Source organism: Penicillium brevicompactum (genome assembly GCF_028827555.1).
Source record: "Penicillium brevicompactum strain IBT 35665 chromosome Unknown utg000003l_segment0_segment0, whole genome shotgun sequence".
NCBI lineage: Eukaryota > Fungi > Ascomycota > Eurotiomycetes > Eurotiales > Aspergillaceae > Penicillium > Penicillium brevicompactum.
Window position 1 is genome coordinate 280,119 of NW_026623206.1, and position 15,918 is coordinate 296,036.

The 15,918-nt window shown below is 48.4% G+C and overlaps 6 protein-coding genes across 6 annotated transcripts; 3 read left to right on the forward strand and 3 right to left on the reverse strand.

The window, feature by feature from the left end:
- Nucleotides 1-2,741: 2,741 nt before the first annotated feature.
- Nucleotides 2,742-3,278, forward strand: N7506_003988 (uncharacterized protein; the record flags this gene model as incomplete). The annotated part of the gene is made up of 1 exon (XM_056953283.1): nucleotides 2,742-3,278. The coding sequence occupies one exon, from the start codon at nucleotides 2,742-2,744 to the stop codon at nucleotides 3,276-3,278; it is 537 nt and encodes a 178-aa protein (XP_056812172.1).
- A 2,410-nt stretch (nucleotides 3,279-5,688) lies between these two features.
- N7506_003989 (uncharacterized protein) lies at nucleotides 5,689-6,159 on the reverse strand (the record flags this gene model as incomplete). The annotated part of the gene is made up of 2 exons (XM_056953284.1): nucleotides 5,689-5,921; nucleotides 6,003-6,159. 2 exons carry the CDS (start codon nucleotides 6,157-6,159, stop codon nucleotides 5,689-5,691), a joined length of 390 nt encoding a protein of 129 aa, XP_056812173.1.
- Nucleotides 6,160-7,483: 1,324 nt separating this feature from the next.
- On the reverse strand, nucleotides 7,484-9,397 carry N7506_003990 (adenosine deaminase family protein; the record flags this gene model as incomplete). The annotated part of the gene is made up of 4 exons (XM_056953285.1): nucleotides 7,484-7,687; nucleotides 7,741-8,258; nucleotides 8,312-9,184; nucleotides 9,238-9,397. The coding sequence occupies 4 exons, from the start codon at nucleotides 9,395-9,397 to the stop codon at nucleotides 7,484-7,486; spliced, it is 1,755 nt and encodes a 584-aa protein (XP_056812174.1).
- Nucleotides 9,398-12,222: 2,825 nt separating this feature from the next.
- Nucleotides 12,223-13,228, reverse strand: N7506_003991 (uncharacterized protein; the record flags this gene model as incomplete). The annotated part of the gene is made up of 6 exons (XM_056953286.1): nucleotides 12,223-12,401; nucleotides 12,497-12,574; nucleotides 12,627-12,704; nucleotides 12,756-12,815; nucleotides 12,873-12,925; nucleotides 12,978-13,228. The coding sequence occupies 6 exons, from the start codon at nucleotides 13,226-13,228 to the stop codon at nucleotides 12,223-12,225; spliced, it is 699 nt and encodes a 232-aa protein (XP_056812175.1).
- A 1,285-nt stretch (nucleotides 13,229-14,513) lies between these two features.
- N7506_003992 (uncharacterized protein) lies at nucleotides 14,514-14,847 on the forward strand (the record flags this gene model as incomplete). Its single annotated transcript, XM_056953287.1, has 2 exons — nucleotides 14,514-14,660; nucleotides 14,689-14,847. Coding segments are annotated over 2 exons (306 nt in total), but the record flags the coding sequence as incomplete, so codon positions are not given.
- A 53-nt stretch (nucleotides 14,848-14,900) lies between these two features.
- Nucleotides 14,901-15,291, forward strand: N7506_003993 (uncharacterized protein; the record flags this gene model as incomplete). Its single annotated transcript, XM_056953288.1, is given in 3 exon segments — nucleotides 14,901-14,993; nucleotides 15,015-15,215; nucleotides 15,232-15,291. 3 exon segments carry the CDS (start codon nucleotides 14,901-14,903, stop codon nucleotides 15,289-15,291), a joined length of 354 nt encoding a protein of 117 aa, XP_056812177.1.
- Nucleotides 15,292-15,918: the final 627 nt, after the last annotated feature.

The window sequence follows — 15,918 nt, forward strand, 5'->3', positions numbered from 1 at the left end:
ACACACAGCTTACGCGTAGTATCATGCAGTAGTGATTCCGTGCCAGATTCGACTCGATCAGTTGTGGGAAAGATTGTCATTCGAATCAAGAGCTTCCGCAAGTCAGGCCTTCTTGCCTATGCAACGCTCGCTCCTTCTTATTACAGGCACTTGTGCATATTACTGTGCATTCGAGCGATTTCACTAATGTCAGGGAGGGAACAGCACAGCAACAGCACATCATAACTTATGCTCATACACAGCTCGGGCGGCCATCGGCCTTCGACGCATAAAGCGTCATGCTTTTGGTTATCTTGGCATCAGGCAAATCTAGATATTGGCTATAGACTCGGTGGCAAAACCTTGAAATAATGGGGAGGGCCAACGTTCTGATATCAAAGTGACCTGTCAAGCTCGCACCGCGGTCCTTTCGTCCGGACTCTCGGCTTTCACATGTGAACCTCGTCAATATCCGTTGCCTTGATCAAAGGTTGCGCGGATGTGGATATCAGATCAGTAATGGGTGATCAGCGGTTCGGGGCAACCGACACGAACTCCTTCCCAATTGGGCAACCAGCAGGTCCACAGCCACACCGCTCGGCCACTCCTTACTTTTGAGCCACAAACTAGCCACAAACTAGCCACGCACTAGCCACTGTGGCTCGGCAAGTGGCCGTGGCGCTATTGAATTCTCAGAGCAAACAGGTCCCTCATCTTTCCTTTTTGTTGGGCTTCGCGACTCGCATAAACCCACCTTCTAGAGACGGGACGGCATCTGGCATCATGTTGAATGATGGCATCACGATCGGATCTCCGCTTATCTGGTCACCTCTGACGCCGACATCTGACTTGCAACCTCTCAGCGATCAAAGTTTGCTTTGCATACAATTCCATCCCGGCAACCTCAAAGCTGCCCAAGCTATCTTCAGGTAAAAGCCCAAGACAGAAGAACAAAGAAAAAGAAACTTTCCGGGTTCTGGTTGTGTCGCTCCGGCCCCACCTTGGCTCCGACATGCTCGTATGTGGCTTGGTTTACTCCGTATTGAGATCGACGATGATCATCTAGCCCTAAAGTGGGATCTGCTCGAGATTGCTCAGTATTTGCGAGTGATGCTTGTTCTTCGCGTGCATGATGGAGCGGTTGAACACATGGGGCCCCCAAATCTACTATCCACTTCGACCTGGAAGCGTGATTGTGCTCGGACGAAGTGAGGCTGAACCTATGTGTCAGACTTGTGGCGAGTACGGCCGTCACCTGTTTTTGCTCTACAGCTTCAACTTGGCTCCCTAGGCAGCATTATTCAGTACTCTGTACTCCGTATCAGCCCTCAAGATGGATCGGAAGACTTACTTGTCCCAAAAATGGTCCCTTTGTGATTGTTGTGGATATACGGAGTACCGGAGTGCCCGATTGATTGACAAAGACCCCACTTGATCTCGTATGTAGGCGCCACAGGTTACCGTTATGGTGTGGCTTGCAGATTCTCCTCTAAGGAGTTCAAACTCTGCAAAGCTAGAATTTGCGGTCTACTGCTCATCCCTTGATAGGACTCGAGACTCATGCTGGCTTATCCAGGCCTAGTGAAACTAGCACACTGATAGCAAAGCTTCACCATGACCACCACAAGATGATTTCTAGCTGTGCGGTAGGTTGATTATGACTACACGGTTCCGGACATGGCATTGACGACTGACCGAGTTGCAGTAAATGGCGGAGTTACGGCAGTCACTGGTCTCTCCAGGGCTGACTACCAGTATCTCACCGAATGACCCCGCTGCTTGATCCGTGCACGGAACTATTGAAAGAATAAACCTCATGTCTCATCAATCGATCTCATCTGCTTGAAGTCGTGCGCCTCACATCCACAACACTCATCCCGGTACATGAACGTCAATCGTGCATGCCAAGCCGATTTTTACGGTTTATTTGTCACTTCTGCCGGCACCATTAAAGACAGTGCAAAGTGGTCGAATCAAATAAATCAAATGGCGAAGGTAAGTGCACTCTACCTCGAGCATACACTGAGGTCGATCCTGGAACTAGTTTCAGATCTCTTGCAGTGCATCTTCGATCCCTCAGATCTTGCACCTACTCCACTGCCCATGCTGCTTCCCAAGTGTCAGGCCGCGTACCCGTCGATCAACCTAAACATATCATAATGCCGAAATCCAGACCCACTGTTCGGTCCCATACTACTGGAACGTGCTTCCGCAAGGATCCTGCAGTTTACCGGGGCACTTTTATTGAGCTCACAATTTTTATTATTATTTTTATTATTTCTTTGGGAACCCTTGAATAACATAGCTGCCTTAGCTGTCCCAGGAACCAGGACATCGACTATCTAAGGGCTAATCACGTACTTTGGACTGTGGCGATATCCTCTCGGACCCATACTCACTACCGCTACCGAATTGAGCTTATGGGTCCAAACTATGTCGGACATCGACCCTCAAGGTGTGCGTTAGGTATATGAAGGCCCGGGCATGGCCTTCATTTGAACTTCATTCTCATGTGTATTCTTCTCAACCAAAAGCAGAATCTTCAATCGTCTACTGCCTCTCGAAGTTGAAGAGCCCATCTTTTTTACCTTTCCCTGGAATCTGATTGACACACTTCTTTTTTTACATCTCATCTACACTTCGAGGACCGTTTCGCCTTCTCTATCCCTCTGTTGAATCAAAGCAGAAAATATATCCTTGGGGCTCTCATATTTTCTACTCTTTTGCAAGGGACCTACTAGGTACCAAAATCATCAGAAGAAATGTCTGGTCGTGAATTTTCTTTGTCTTTCGAGATCACACCCCCAACTGCAGCTCCACCCGGACTACCCTTTACCATGCCGGTGGTCATTGCTGTTAACCCAATCGGAACCCCTGCTCAAAACGTCCAGCATCTTGTTGTGAGCGCCTCCCTCCGCGATGAAGCCGGCTCAGGAGCCGCGGCAGGCCTGAGCGGCAACCTCACCGCAAGCGTCCGCAGCCGATCCGACAATGCAATGAGTGGTTATGCGAAATTCAGCCCACTCACCATCTCGCAACCGGGTAAATTCCGTCTGCGAGTGATGCTCAGTGCGGCCTCTTATGGTGGGGTGGTAACGAAGGAGTATGTTGATTCGACTGTCATTCATGTGCAGGCCGGCGCGGCTGCCCAACGGCCAAGTGGGTCTCTCCCCTTTCTCAAATCTATCATTTCGATCGCTTTTGGTCTCTTTCCCGTTCCCTGCCTCATGCCCCGAGGTCCTACCATTGGAGTGTTGCCCCTCTCCCACCAGGATGGCTCTCCTCAAGTCGGGACTTAACGGCCTCCATACTCTTCCAATTATCATGTCTTGCTGACACTCTTTTTTTAGCTTCCACTCAAGTGGCGCAACTTCAACGGCTCACGACCGAGAACCTAGACATTTCTGCCGCCAACATTGCTGCGTGGCAGAGCGCATGAGAGGGGAAGACGAGTTTTCCATTTTTTTCTGTGGCGTTCTTCGGCGTTGTCTTTCAATTTCAAAGTTTCTCATTTAACTACCTTATTTTCGATGTGCCACGAGGAATTGAAATCAATATAATTCCATTCACAATCTAACTATCTACTGGGCAGTGTCGGGTTCCATTGGCACCCAATTTCGGAGACTTACTCCAGGTCATTTCATTGCCTCGATCATCTCGATTTAGCGTCGCCAAATATCGCCCGGAAGTTTGATCCCACCTATCGGTGCAATTCAAGCTTAAAAAATTGAAGAAATCGTTCCCCGATGAAGAGTTAACATTTCGTGCAGGAATCTTGAAGAGTACGGAGTACTCCGTATGCTACTCCGTACACGCTAATTATATCCCCTGTCATTTCGGATAGTTCCACTGTAAAAGGTTTGGTCTTGGCTTTATGTGGCACTCCAGTTGGCACGGAGTATACAGTCGGACCTTGGGTTGTTTTTCTTCACCAGAAAACCAGAAAGAGAGCCTTCCACCTGCCGATCCGTAAGCCACAGACCCCATTTTATCGGGTTCAAACCTCACCCGGTATTAACCTTTGAACATTCATGATGGTCTAGGCATTGAACCAAGGTCGACAATCTGCATTTAAACATTTCCCTCGCTAAGCCATGCAACTCCACGAGTTCTAGTGTTGTTTCTCGGCGATCATCCAATAGCGTGGATTCAAAAGCGTCGTTTCATTCCGATCGTCTCGATTAATCAATCGATCAGTCAATTCACCGATCCTCTTCGCTCTCTTTCGCTCTCTTTCGCTCTCTTTCGCTCTCTCTCGCCTCTGGCGCTCAATCCCCCTGCATTGTTCGGTCATATTGCACTAGGCACTGGATGCGTTGTTCACCGAAATGTGTTGCGTCTGCAAACAGCGGGCGCGCCCAAGATTGTTCCAGATTCCACAACGAAGATTGGTGGCGTACATTGTAAGATTCGAAAACCAACCAACTCAAAACAGACATCAGGATAGCACCACGGGCGCATGTTTCTCTGGTCTAGTGCACTGTGTGCCTCAATACCTAATAGAAGATTATTGCTCGTGCTACATTGACAAAGCTGACGAGAGGCTGGAAGGTTAATTTTCGACCTTATTTCCAACGTTGGTACTCCGTACTCCGTACTCCATACATGCTTGTGAACATGTAGCTAGCTCAAGCGCACGGAGTACAGGGGATCTGAAACCATCAGATATGAGACATAGGCACAGTAATATATGGAGATTGAAGACTTATGCAAAGCTCAGCGGGTTTGGGGCCCAGCCCTCACAGTGGGGGCCCTTTTTATTCCTTTTTGCTTTCATGGCTGTGGCTGATTTCAAATTGTGTAGAATCCGGAACACCAGCCGAAGTGGAATCAAAGCTGATACTAGAGTCTCTGATGATATTCGAAAGCAAATATCAAAAACGAAACCGGAGATCGTGAAAGATGTTTAGTCATAATTATGTGAAACACCTGGATCATGCTCAAATGTGAAGTGATGTGTTTAGGCGAACAAAAAACCTGTTTCGGTCAGACGAGATATTCCTGCGGTTGTCATGGGGCCCGTTCTGCAGACCCCTTAACCAAATCGGGTTAGCATACCCATGTCCAGGGCGCTAAAGGCACGAGATGCGAGTGAGTCGAATTACTAAACCTAGCCCTGTTGGTCTTGGGGCTGCTACCTTTCGAGGGGAAGTCTTTCAAAATTCTGTCGATTTTACAAGTTCTCCAAAATTCTATTTTGAGATTTTTTTTCTTCATTTTCAAAAAGGGTTGTTATCATGGATTTGTGCATGAAATGGGCTCTTGTCTGTTCTTTGGGCACCTTAGGTACGGAGTAGCATGATACCAGTTTGATTTGATCATCTCTACAGAGTACTCTCAGATGAGTCTTGATAGTGAGTCATCTGGACAGTCTCCAGAGCTTTGGTGTTCATCAACCACCACACGTGCGGCCAACACTGTATTTCAGATGGCCTTTATAAAGCAACCATCTTCCTATCAGTTTATCTCAGTAATTTTATCTTCTCAAAATTCAATTTGAAGTGCTGAATATTAAATCCTATCATGGAGATGGGATAGTGGCTTTGGTTACTATTTTAAATACTAAGCAATTTCTCTCCCATCCGCTCTTATGTCTGAGCGACACCATAGGAGACACCACACTTGGCCCCACTGTGGCTCGGAGCTATGCATGCGTGAACCCCGCGGCTTGGGTGTACATGTGTCTAAGCCAGACGATGGCCCTGCAACCTATATACCTTCGTCAATCCTCCCACCCACAGGGTACCCCATCACAGCAGATGAACTCCTTTGCGATGATATGGGAATGCCAGAGCTATCCCGCCAGCCAAGGCGAGTTCCTTGCTTTTGGTTCAGGTCAACCACCAAGTCAAGAGATGGGGAGTTCTCAGTATCAGGATCATCTGAGCCAACTTGGAGGCATACGCCACGACGTGTGTTTCGCCGCTTGACTCGTCGGCCGCCTTTGAGCAAGAGCAGGTCTCTTTTCGCCGTGCCGTCCAATGCGATGACCTTTCAACCAAGCGTTCTCTCCGCTTACTTACCCCCGCAAGGCACTTCTAAGCAGATGGTGATCGTGGACTTCGATAGGGGACGATCATCCAACTCTGGAGCGGATGCAGCGAGGTTTATGGCGGAGAGGAGGCATCGGAGATGCCATTCTGAGCAACCGCGCGCATGGCGGAGACCGAGTGCGACCATTTGGCCGCTTCGTGAACAAGAGGAATGAGTTGCTCGGTTTTACTCCGTATTCGTTTGCCATGTGCCTCTTAAAGCATGCTGTTAGGTGTACTGCCTTTTGTTCCTATCATTCTTTTCTGCTTTTCTCGTGGCGTTTGCTTAGATGGAGCTCTGAGGTTAATGAAATCAGGTCCCAAAATTCTCTTTTGAGGTTTGAAAGCATATCATCTCATGAATCGTGCCCAGTCGACTCAAAGATCATGGCGGTTTTCACCTAGGCCAATCCGTAGGAAACATACCCTTAGATAGCACGAACCACAGTCAAAAAGGCCATCTCAGATACATTTTATTTTGAACAAGTTTTCTGAAATCGAAGTGAAATGCAAGAGAAAGTCAATGGGAGTTGACCGAGAGCACTCTGCCTCTAGTGCCTGTCCAGGCACAACCCAACTTCCAAGCTTTGCTAGCATTTACTAGAAAGCGGCCCAGATATACGAAGTTTGTAGTTTTAGGAGTGGTTGGTAGTTCAATTAGGGATAACTTTAATTGCCGCCTGAGCGGGAACTAGTGGGGAATGACTTCGGACTTGCCTAGGCGTTCGTGTTGAGCAAAATGAAAATGCTGCACTAAGAGCCTAATGATCAGATGGCAAACTTCAATCAAAGGGGCTGTTGACTGGAGGTAGCTCGGGCGAAGAAGCATACGATTGGATAACACGCCCGTGTGCCCGGTTTGCCAGGCTTCCCGTGGGTAGATAGCGTATATCAGAGCCCCCCCCCTCTCACCCTTTATCTCTCTCTTTATCTCCTTCTTTTCCTCATCTTATAATACACTGCATTCTTGTACATATCTGCTCTCTCCTATATACACTTATTTTGGCGTACAATGCCCGTCTCCGCCATCAGGGACAAATAAGAGCAGTGACTTGCGAGCTTAACCAATGTTGTTGGCGTCGGCGCATGCCTGATTTGTCACGCGACCCGCAGGGTACTCACGCAGAGTAGAGCTATATGAGAGCTTCCTTCTCTCCTTCTCTCCTTCTCCTCGCCTCCGACATTCGTTACAGTACCATACTGCTAGTGCTTCGCTCGTTAAACGTTACCCCTGTTAACGGCTTCATCATTCATTCCGCTAAGCCGGTACATTCGTGTAACGCTTCTTTACTATCGTCATCGAATGTTGGCCACGGGTAAGTGGGGTCATTGGGTTCCCAAGCCTCGAGAGTGCAGTTTCATGGTGTCCTGGCTCAGTGGTTCTTCAAATTCTGGAACTACCTATACCTACTTGGTCCTATTTATGATTCCACCAGATGCATGTACTAATTAACATGACGACAGACCATCCTTCAGGCATCGCTGATCGCTCCATACTTTGAGCCGTATTCATCCACAACCCACTTGCAAAAGTCCTCCCAGTCACTGTTCCAAGTTTGAATGTTCTTGGCCTTGACACCGGCTCCATCCTCACCACGGTCAACATCACGGATCCAGTCTTTGTCTGACTGATCTTCAAAATTTGCCCAACGGAAACTGTTCTGTGCGAGCGCACCCTGTTTTGTGGTGTCAGCAAGCATCGTGAGATTTCAAGGGGATTATGTCTTACCAATCCGGCGAGGCCAACGTTATCGAAGGCCTGGATAACTTCATAGAAATCATAACTCAAGCCAGCCACGTCTTGCCCAAGAATAGCTGGGTCATCGTTGCTAATTGCGGTTGGAACACCGTGGGCAATCATTGCTGGCAGCGGGTGGTGAAGGATGTCCTCATTCAAGCGAAGGACTTCGTTTGAGATGGGGCAGACTTCAATCATAACGTTCTGTTCAATGACTTGATTGATCAAATTGGGGTGCTTGTACAAGGAAAACCCGTGGCCGATTCGTCGTGTGTTGAAGATCAAAGCGTCAAACAGATTTGAGTCTGTGGAATTTCCATCACCCAGCGTTTCTCCTGCGTGGAAGAAGTATGGGATAGTGAGATTCAAAGCATCGCTCTGCTCACGGAACCACACCAGTTCCGGTGTCAAATCGGAAAGGGGACGGCCCAGATCTTCCTGGGCAACGAGATCGTAGCCACTGAAGAGCTCGGGGAAGTTTTGCTTCCGCTCGAGAGCGATTTTCATACCTGTGGATTTTAGCAAACGTTATCACTGTGCTATCGGCACTTCTTGGACATACTCTTGGTGAGAGAAGCACGACTCTTTCCACGCGAATCGGACCAAATCACCCTCGCACCCAAGAAAGCTTTGCCTGCCTCTGTCGCCTTGAAATTATCGATCTCCTCAACCAGGACATGCCACCAGGCATCAAGGTTGGGGTCAACATCTTCGTCTCCATCGTGAACCAACTTTCCACTTGATCCACCGCTCCGAATCTCCACCCAGTTGATACCGTCATTGACAAGATCTGAGAACAGTTGCTGGTAGAATTTTCTGACAACTGGTTCGTACTGGATCATGGTATCCGTCGGACCAAATGCGGCTTGGAACTTTCTCCAAATCTCATCCACACCCAACTCATGACGGACTGAATCCTCTGGTGGGACCGTGGTCCTACTTTTGATGAAGGCAATGAAGCCCTCCACGCCGCCTTCGAAGTTGGCGGAGGCGACTTCAACCGGGATCTGCGTGTTTGGGGTGTAATCTGCAGAATCAATCCGAGACTCATCAGTTGGAAGGGTGTCGTTGTTGTGGGCAAAGCTGATTGTGGCATTCTTCTTGGCCTCCTCGGTATCAAGAGGCTGCGACGCAGATACCACCATCCCCTCAGTGCTAATGATTGTTCTGACAATCTTGTCGAATGGCAGCATGGCCGACAGATGAGCATGCAGGAGAGCACCCTTGGGCATGCGTCTGATCACCTTCCAAAGAGTTGTGTTGGAGATCAGCGGTCGGGCATAGGGGAATACCTCCCCTGCGAACCGTTCATCAACTGAACCATCATCAGTGCCAGCCACCCGCCAGTAATTATCAATCTCATCCTGCCGAATGGCTTGCACAATCTCATCTGCCCGTTTAGCTGTTGGGGAAAGATTCTGTCGGAAGAGGTGATCTGCGTTGTCATGAGCGCTGGAAAACGAAAACCTCGGGAATTGTAGAACCCACCTTGGCGATGTGTTTTTTCCAAATCTATCAGCTTCTCGCGGTTTATGAGATGCTGCTGCACGAGAGTCGAATTGACATCGGGGTCTGAATCAATCACCAACGCCCCCGAGACCCCCAAAATTGAAAGGCTAGCTGCCCCTAACACTGAAAGCAGACGCATGCTGAATGACTATTTGGGACACTGAGGAACCTCCTAGTCCCCAATTGACCACCTGGGCCTGAGGACTTATATATGTGGATATAGGCCGAACCTGGAGATTGATTGTTCTCACCACAGGAAGTCTTGCTTTTCGAATCCTTGCATGTATGGGAATGCCTCATCTCATGTACCAATCAAGGGGCTGGCATGTCCATACCTACTCGTGGACCCCGGGCCGCCCAGATACCATTACTGCAGCCAAGCCTATAGGCAGTGGGGGTGACCGAGGGTCCACCCAAGGCTGCACAGCTTGAACTACCTTCACTTCATGGATTGGGCTCGGCCATGGATTCAGATTGCAGTCCGTACGGAGTACGATTCTACGACCACCCTCATCTGGGGGTACTGATGATGCCAATATTATGCCCTCGCTTCATTTCATGGTTGGGATCCCAAGTTGGAGTACAAGGACGAAGATCGATTATGGGCCATGGCTATTTCTTTGCGATTGTTCTCCAGTTTTTTTTTTTTTTTTTTTTTTTTTTTTGAAAAAGAAAAGTGGACTCGCAGTGCTAGCATCTTCCCAGAAGGCAGGCGCTCGCCGAAAGCAAACGCAATACCCACACTGTGGGGCTTCACAATTCCGAGACTGACTAGCGCGGATGGCACCCTCTGGTAATGCGGGCTGCTTGTCTTCCGTCTAGATGTCCCTGATAATTCAGAGTAGCGGCACCTCCCGAGGGGGACCCACTGCCCAGATGGCTGTCCAATACCGACACATTGATCCCCATACTCCGTACTCCGTACATACTCCGGAGTACGGAGCACGGAGTACACAAGGGCTGATTGAGCTAGCCCTTGCAGTCAGCCTATACAATCTCCAGGAGTTTGCAACCAGAACTGAACTTTCAATAGAAACACCACTTTGTAGACAAAAGCAGGGAAATGGTGGTCTTTGCTTTGAGACTTATCCACTTTCAAAAGGTGTTTTGGGGCTGAGAACCCTGTGTTGATGAATTTCTATTTTCGGGTTAGCGTGGATGACCTGCAATGTTTGTGCGACGCATCAAATTCTGCTCTGCCCTGCACGTCGTACTCCGGACTCCGGACACGACACGCCCTGTGGTTGTAAATTGGAAGAATTTTGAGAGTAACATCTAACTATGCGCTCACATTTTCATGGTCATTCCGCGTTCATTGATCGTCTGCCCCGTGCAGATGCAATTTGCTTGCTCTTCGACACCCCATCATCACTCGGTGCTGTTCCTGCAATATATCTCCTACCTGAAGATGTTGTCCCTGCTTCGGACGGAGTGCTATGAGATATGATTGAAATTCATGATGAGACGTACTTCGCGACCTGCTAAGACAGGTCGGCCAGTACCTAGTATAGTGGGAAGAGCGCGCTGGCGGTCTGACATCGCAGACAAGACGACGGGGGTGCTCAGTGCTCGGCGGGATCAGGGAGCTACGCAGGCCCCCCCAGGACTACCGGAATAGGAAAGAGATGCTGTTCTTGCGAGAGATGTCGAATGCTTGAATTGCTATGCTAGGGAATTGGGCCTAGAAATACCCCTGGGATGCCTGAGGCACACCTGAGTACTGGCGCGGTTTCCCCATTACACTAGGTACGGAGTAAAGGGTGAGGGGGAGTGGGGTGCATGCACAATTGATGGATTCTGTACCCACTGCGATCGTGTTAGTGCCCAGGTGGTCAACTATACCCCATAGCCTTCGGTCAGTTTCCATGTCTCCCGAGGTCTGGTCAAGCCCCAAATGAGGAGAGCCGGAAGTCGAAAGCTGCACACACTGCTTGTACAATCCAAAGTACGAATTATGTCCACTCGGTATGTCCACCCATTTTCTGGTCACAGTTTCTGGTCACAAGCCGTAGATCCATGGATGCGTGGAGACTTTTTCGTATTATTGCAAAAAAAAGAAAAAGAAGAAAAAAAAGGACGTGCAGTGGAATACCTTGCCTTCGGTGGATTTGGTTCGAAGTCGTGTTATCGCAGGGACTCGCGAAGTCATGGAAACAAAAACGAGTCCTGCCCGATGAACAGGGGTTCAAAGGTTGTGCGTACAGAGTACATGTGCCCAAATGGTCTATCCAAGGGTAAAGATCATCGTTTAAAACCTGGGCGGCAGGGACATCCTGCAGCATGGTCACAGTGCAGATGTATATGTGATGCGGTGAGTCGACAAAATCGTTAATAAACTGCGGGCCTCGGGAGTAACCGTTCAGGGACACTGCCTGGAAAGTCATTCCCCGCAGTGAGATCAAGAGACAATCAAGCGTTCATTGAACCAGGCTCCATGCACTATAAGAGGGCAAGATTGACTTGAACACCAAGAGAAGAGGATTGCCTTACGATAGACAAGTTACAATCGCACATTGTCATCTTTCATGCATTGACTTCCAAGGTTTGACGAGATCCATTGATAGGGGATTGGCATACATTTCTGTCACCCGAAAAATGTTCAGGTGTCTAGGTGTATTTGACTGAAGACACACCTGTGACCCAGACCAGGGGCAAGGAATCACATCGATAATGCAATAGAAACGCCGCGGCCCCGGACCCCGGGGAAGCGGAGAAACGAGTCAGCAATAAAACAGGCCCCGGGCCGCCGGGGCCCAAGCCCGAATTTCATGAGGCTCCGCCTTGAGAGTGCCCATCTGGATCGACGACTACCAGTTAAAATCAAAAGGTATTCTATCGTACTCCGTACACTTAGATTCGGATATCTTTTACTCAAATCGATAGAAGCAAGATTTTGGCTTTCTGCTAAAGGACCTTAGAAACCATCAAAGTCCTGTCCGTTCCCCAAAAATAAAATCAAGATGCTTAATCGTACTGGATATCGCTCTCGTCATATAAGTGCGAATTGAGTTCGATGGTACTCACTGTCCATGTTCTGCCCCCGTCAGTAGTCTCCAGGCCTGAGTTTTCAGACCACTTGGTGTTTAAGCCTTGCGACCAGTAAGGGTTCGCTTCGTTGAGTATAATTGTTGTATCAACATATCCTGAGCTCAGATTAGTTTTCTTCTCTCTTTTCCTTTTCCAATGTTTCTCTTTTTTTTTTTCAAAATCTGCAATCGAAGAATAGACAATGACTCACTGTGAGGAGGAGAGCGACGCGTGCAGGCATCTACCTGACATTCTACAGCAACATCCCACCTCTGAGCTTGCCCAGAGCCTGCAATTGTCAGATAAACCCCAGAATAATTGTTGAGAAGACGAGTTCTTACTGGTAGAAAGAGTAGAGACAATCTCTCCATTGATGGCCGAAGACTGGTCATATTCGCCAGTCGAGTCATTGTAAACGTCTGTCTCAACCATCAGTGATTATCATCACAGCAATGTAGATATAAACGGACAGTGCATAGTTATTCTATCCCCAGGTGATGCGGGCACCATCTTTCCAGAAATTTGAGTCTCTGGCATGAGTTCAGTACAGCTAGGACTCAGTTTCAGGCGTTAAGGTTTCTACTCACCTTGCAGTGTGCTAGCCCAAACGCACCATTGTCCTTTCTGTGCACCGCAGTTCCTTTTATAAAGTCAGCAAGGGAGCTCATTGTATCTAGCCCTCGTCAACTCACGCTGCGGGATCCTCAAAGGAGACAGCGAGTGCCTGCACCAGATTGCCGTTGGAAGTCTCCATCCCAGGCCAGATAGCCAGACGCTCTACCTGTGGCGAAGGAGTCTCGGGTAAAATGAGGGTAGTATTGCCCTCTTTGATCCATGTGCTACCGGTTGAGCTCACAGCGAAGTTTGGTCCAAATCCGATCTTATCTCCGGCATGGGCCAGCCCGAAGAGCGCCACCGTAGTGATGATGTTGAAACCGTACATTGTCCGTACTGTTGACGTGTATTGATTGAACAGGAGAAAGAATGACAACTGAAGACTGAAAAGCGGTTTGGCTATGTATTTATAAAATTGTAACTAGTAGTGGGGGAGACAAAATATCAGTACTTGGATGCTGTGTGTAAAACAACCCTACTCGTTTCAGCGTGAGACTTGGAACCATTTATGATGAAAAGTTTGATTTGTTCCAAGATTTCCCCGTGGACTCCACGGACCACCTGGGCATGGTAAGTAGCCTGTTGTGCTAATCATCCTTCGAAAAATTTCTATCCCTATGCCCGCGGCGTCTTTGATGATGACTCTTAATCGGTAGCTTTCAAGGCGTTTAATTCTTCAAATCTTCTCGTACATTTGTAATATGAGCTCAACCTTGAAAGAATGCGATATGACACGGGATAAAGACGTCAATCATTTTGTGTAATCAATAGCAGCATGCTAAGATATTCCCAGTTGAAACAAAGTCAGCACAACTCCGTAGGTGAACTTGAATATGTCCGCGACGAAGGGTCAAACCCTGTTTCCACATTTTTAATCTCCGCCCTCCTTCCCGATGAAAGAAAAAAATCAGTGGCACTAGAAAGATCTCAAAGGGGAAGAATGCGGCAGAAAGCAATTGAAGACTTGATGCCCTAAATACGGGACTGTTGGAGATGAGTCCCGCCATTGGGCCTGCCCCATGTGTCTAAGCCATAGCCGTGAGATTTGGGTGTTCCACAAGGACTCCACACGAAACAAGCTTAAGAAGATTAGCAAATGAGCGATTCAAGGCTACTGCATCGGCCAGGCATGAGGAATTGAGTAGATCCAATGTCGGGGTCTGTGGGTGCCCGGTTTGTCAGGCTCCCCGCAGGTAGACAACGTGGGCCGAGAGAGCTCTCTTTTCTCTCCTTCCTCTTCTCGTCTCACGATACACTGTGTTGTCGTAAAGGTTTGCTCCCACCTCAATAGCCAAAGTCGCTACATGGTACCTCAGAAACATGTGTGAAGAGTTGAGTCATCTTATGTGATGCTCAGACAGATGCTACCTACATGGAGGGCTCCATCCTGCAGTGTCGAGAGTCCGAGAGCAGGAATAGACGATCAGGTAATGTATTGTGAAGGACGAGAAAAAGAAGGTGAGTAAGTGAGTGAGAGGGTGTGAGAGAATCACAGGACTAACGTTGATATCAAGCATTTCGATCACATGAATCATCCAAGGCGATCCGACCATGAGAGCCTTCATGTATGGTTTCAGTGTTCTTCTGGTTATGCGAAGCCAATGCACCTATAGAACACGAATTCCCAAAACTGCAAGGGTTTCGCACCCGTGTTATTCGAGCCGGGCTCCCGCATGATCCCGCAACAGGTGCCTAGGTCAAGCCGGTACGCTTGCTCCAAATACTCAGATGCTTCCCAACACTCACAAGGCTGTGTCCAGGTTTGCCCTGCAGCTACATTTTCTCCAGAGCAGGCTGTATTCCACGTGTGATCTTACATGCCGCTCTTCAACTTCAAATCCGGAAAGTTTCGAAGGAGTTATTGCAAGCCTTCAATCCGCCGAACATGACTTAGCTTCCTCTCCTGGTATGGCAGAACTGTTGCTATTTTCCGAGAGCTGGAAATAAACTCCCATGTTGTCGCCCTGGGCAGCCTATAAGGTGGAACGCTGAGGTGTTTGATGCATCTCGCCCCGGCTTTTGGCATGAAGCTATCATTTGTGGATGATATTCATGCAAAGTTAGCTCCACTCATTTATAAGTCTCAAGAGAGAGTGTGACCTGTGTGGGTTGAGTCACCGACCACTCCGACCCTTTCTCTTGCCGACACCAGGGCTGTAGCTGATATGGCCCATATCGGAGGGTCCTTGGCTGTTGTGGACAACACATTCTTGTCACGACATTTCCAAACATCTCTTGACTTTGAGCAAACAGTGTGTTTGTTCTGTGACAAAATATATCAGCGGCCACACCATGAGATCCAGAGTACTTCAAATGTGATAAAGACCGAAGTCAAATGCCCAAGGGTGCTTGATGAGGGCAATTACTTTGAACTGCCTCAAGACCAAATGACGATTTTCGTTCATTCAAAATGCCGCTAGAAGCGTGCCCGGCATTTCTGACCAACGACTGGCTCATCGTGGACTCCAGACATTTCGTCTTCGTGTCGCACCGCGGCTCAAGATGCTTTCTTCATGTTCAAAACATTGCAATAGTCGTCAAATGTTCTCCATTGGCAACTGACCCGGTCTTGAGTGGCTTGATGCTGCCTCAAATTTCTGTCATAACTCCAAGCTTTTCACCGTGGCGGAAAGCTTTGGGGGTAATGAAAAGCTTTGCAAGATACCAGCTGCGATGACGCATACAGGGTTGCCGAGAACCATGCGATGGCAGGGAGGGATTCACGTTAATCATGTTAGACCAAGTGTGGATGAGCATGATTGAACGGTTTAGAGCCTATCTCCTAGATTAAGGAGAACCCTTTGATCAAATCCCTGGTTTTCAAAATCCACCCATAGAACTCGAGGTCACTCCTTTTTTTTTTTTGGCAGGGCCCGGGGATCAAAAACGATGGTCGCTAGAGTCCAAATCGAGCTGAATTCGCCGGCATACTTTGATCGTCATTTAAATCAATGACAACTAGGCAATTCTTGCGCAGTCAATGAGCCTCTAACTCAACATGGAAGCCGATGAATTCAC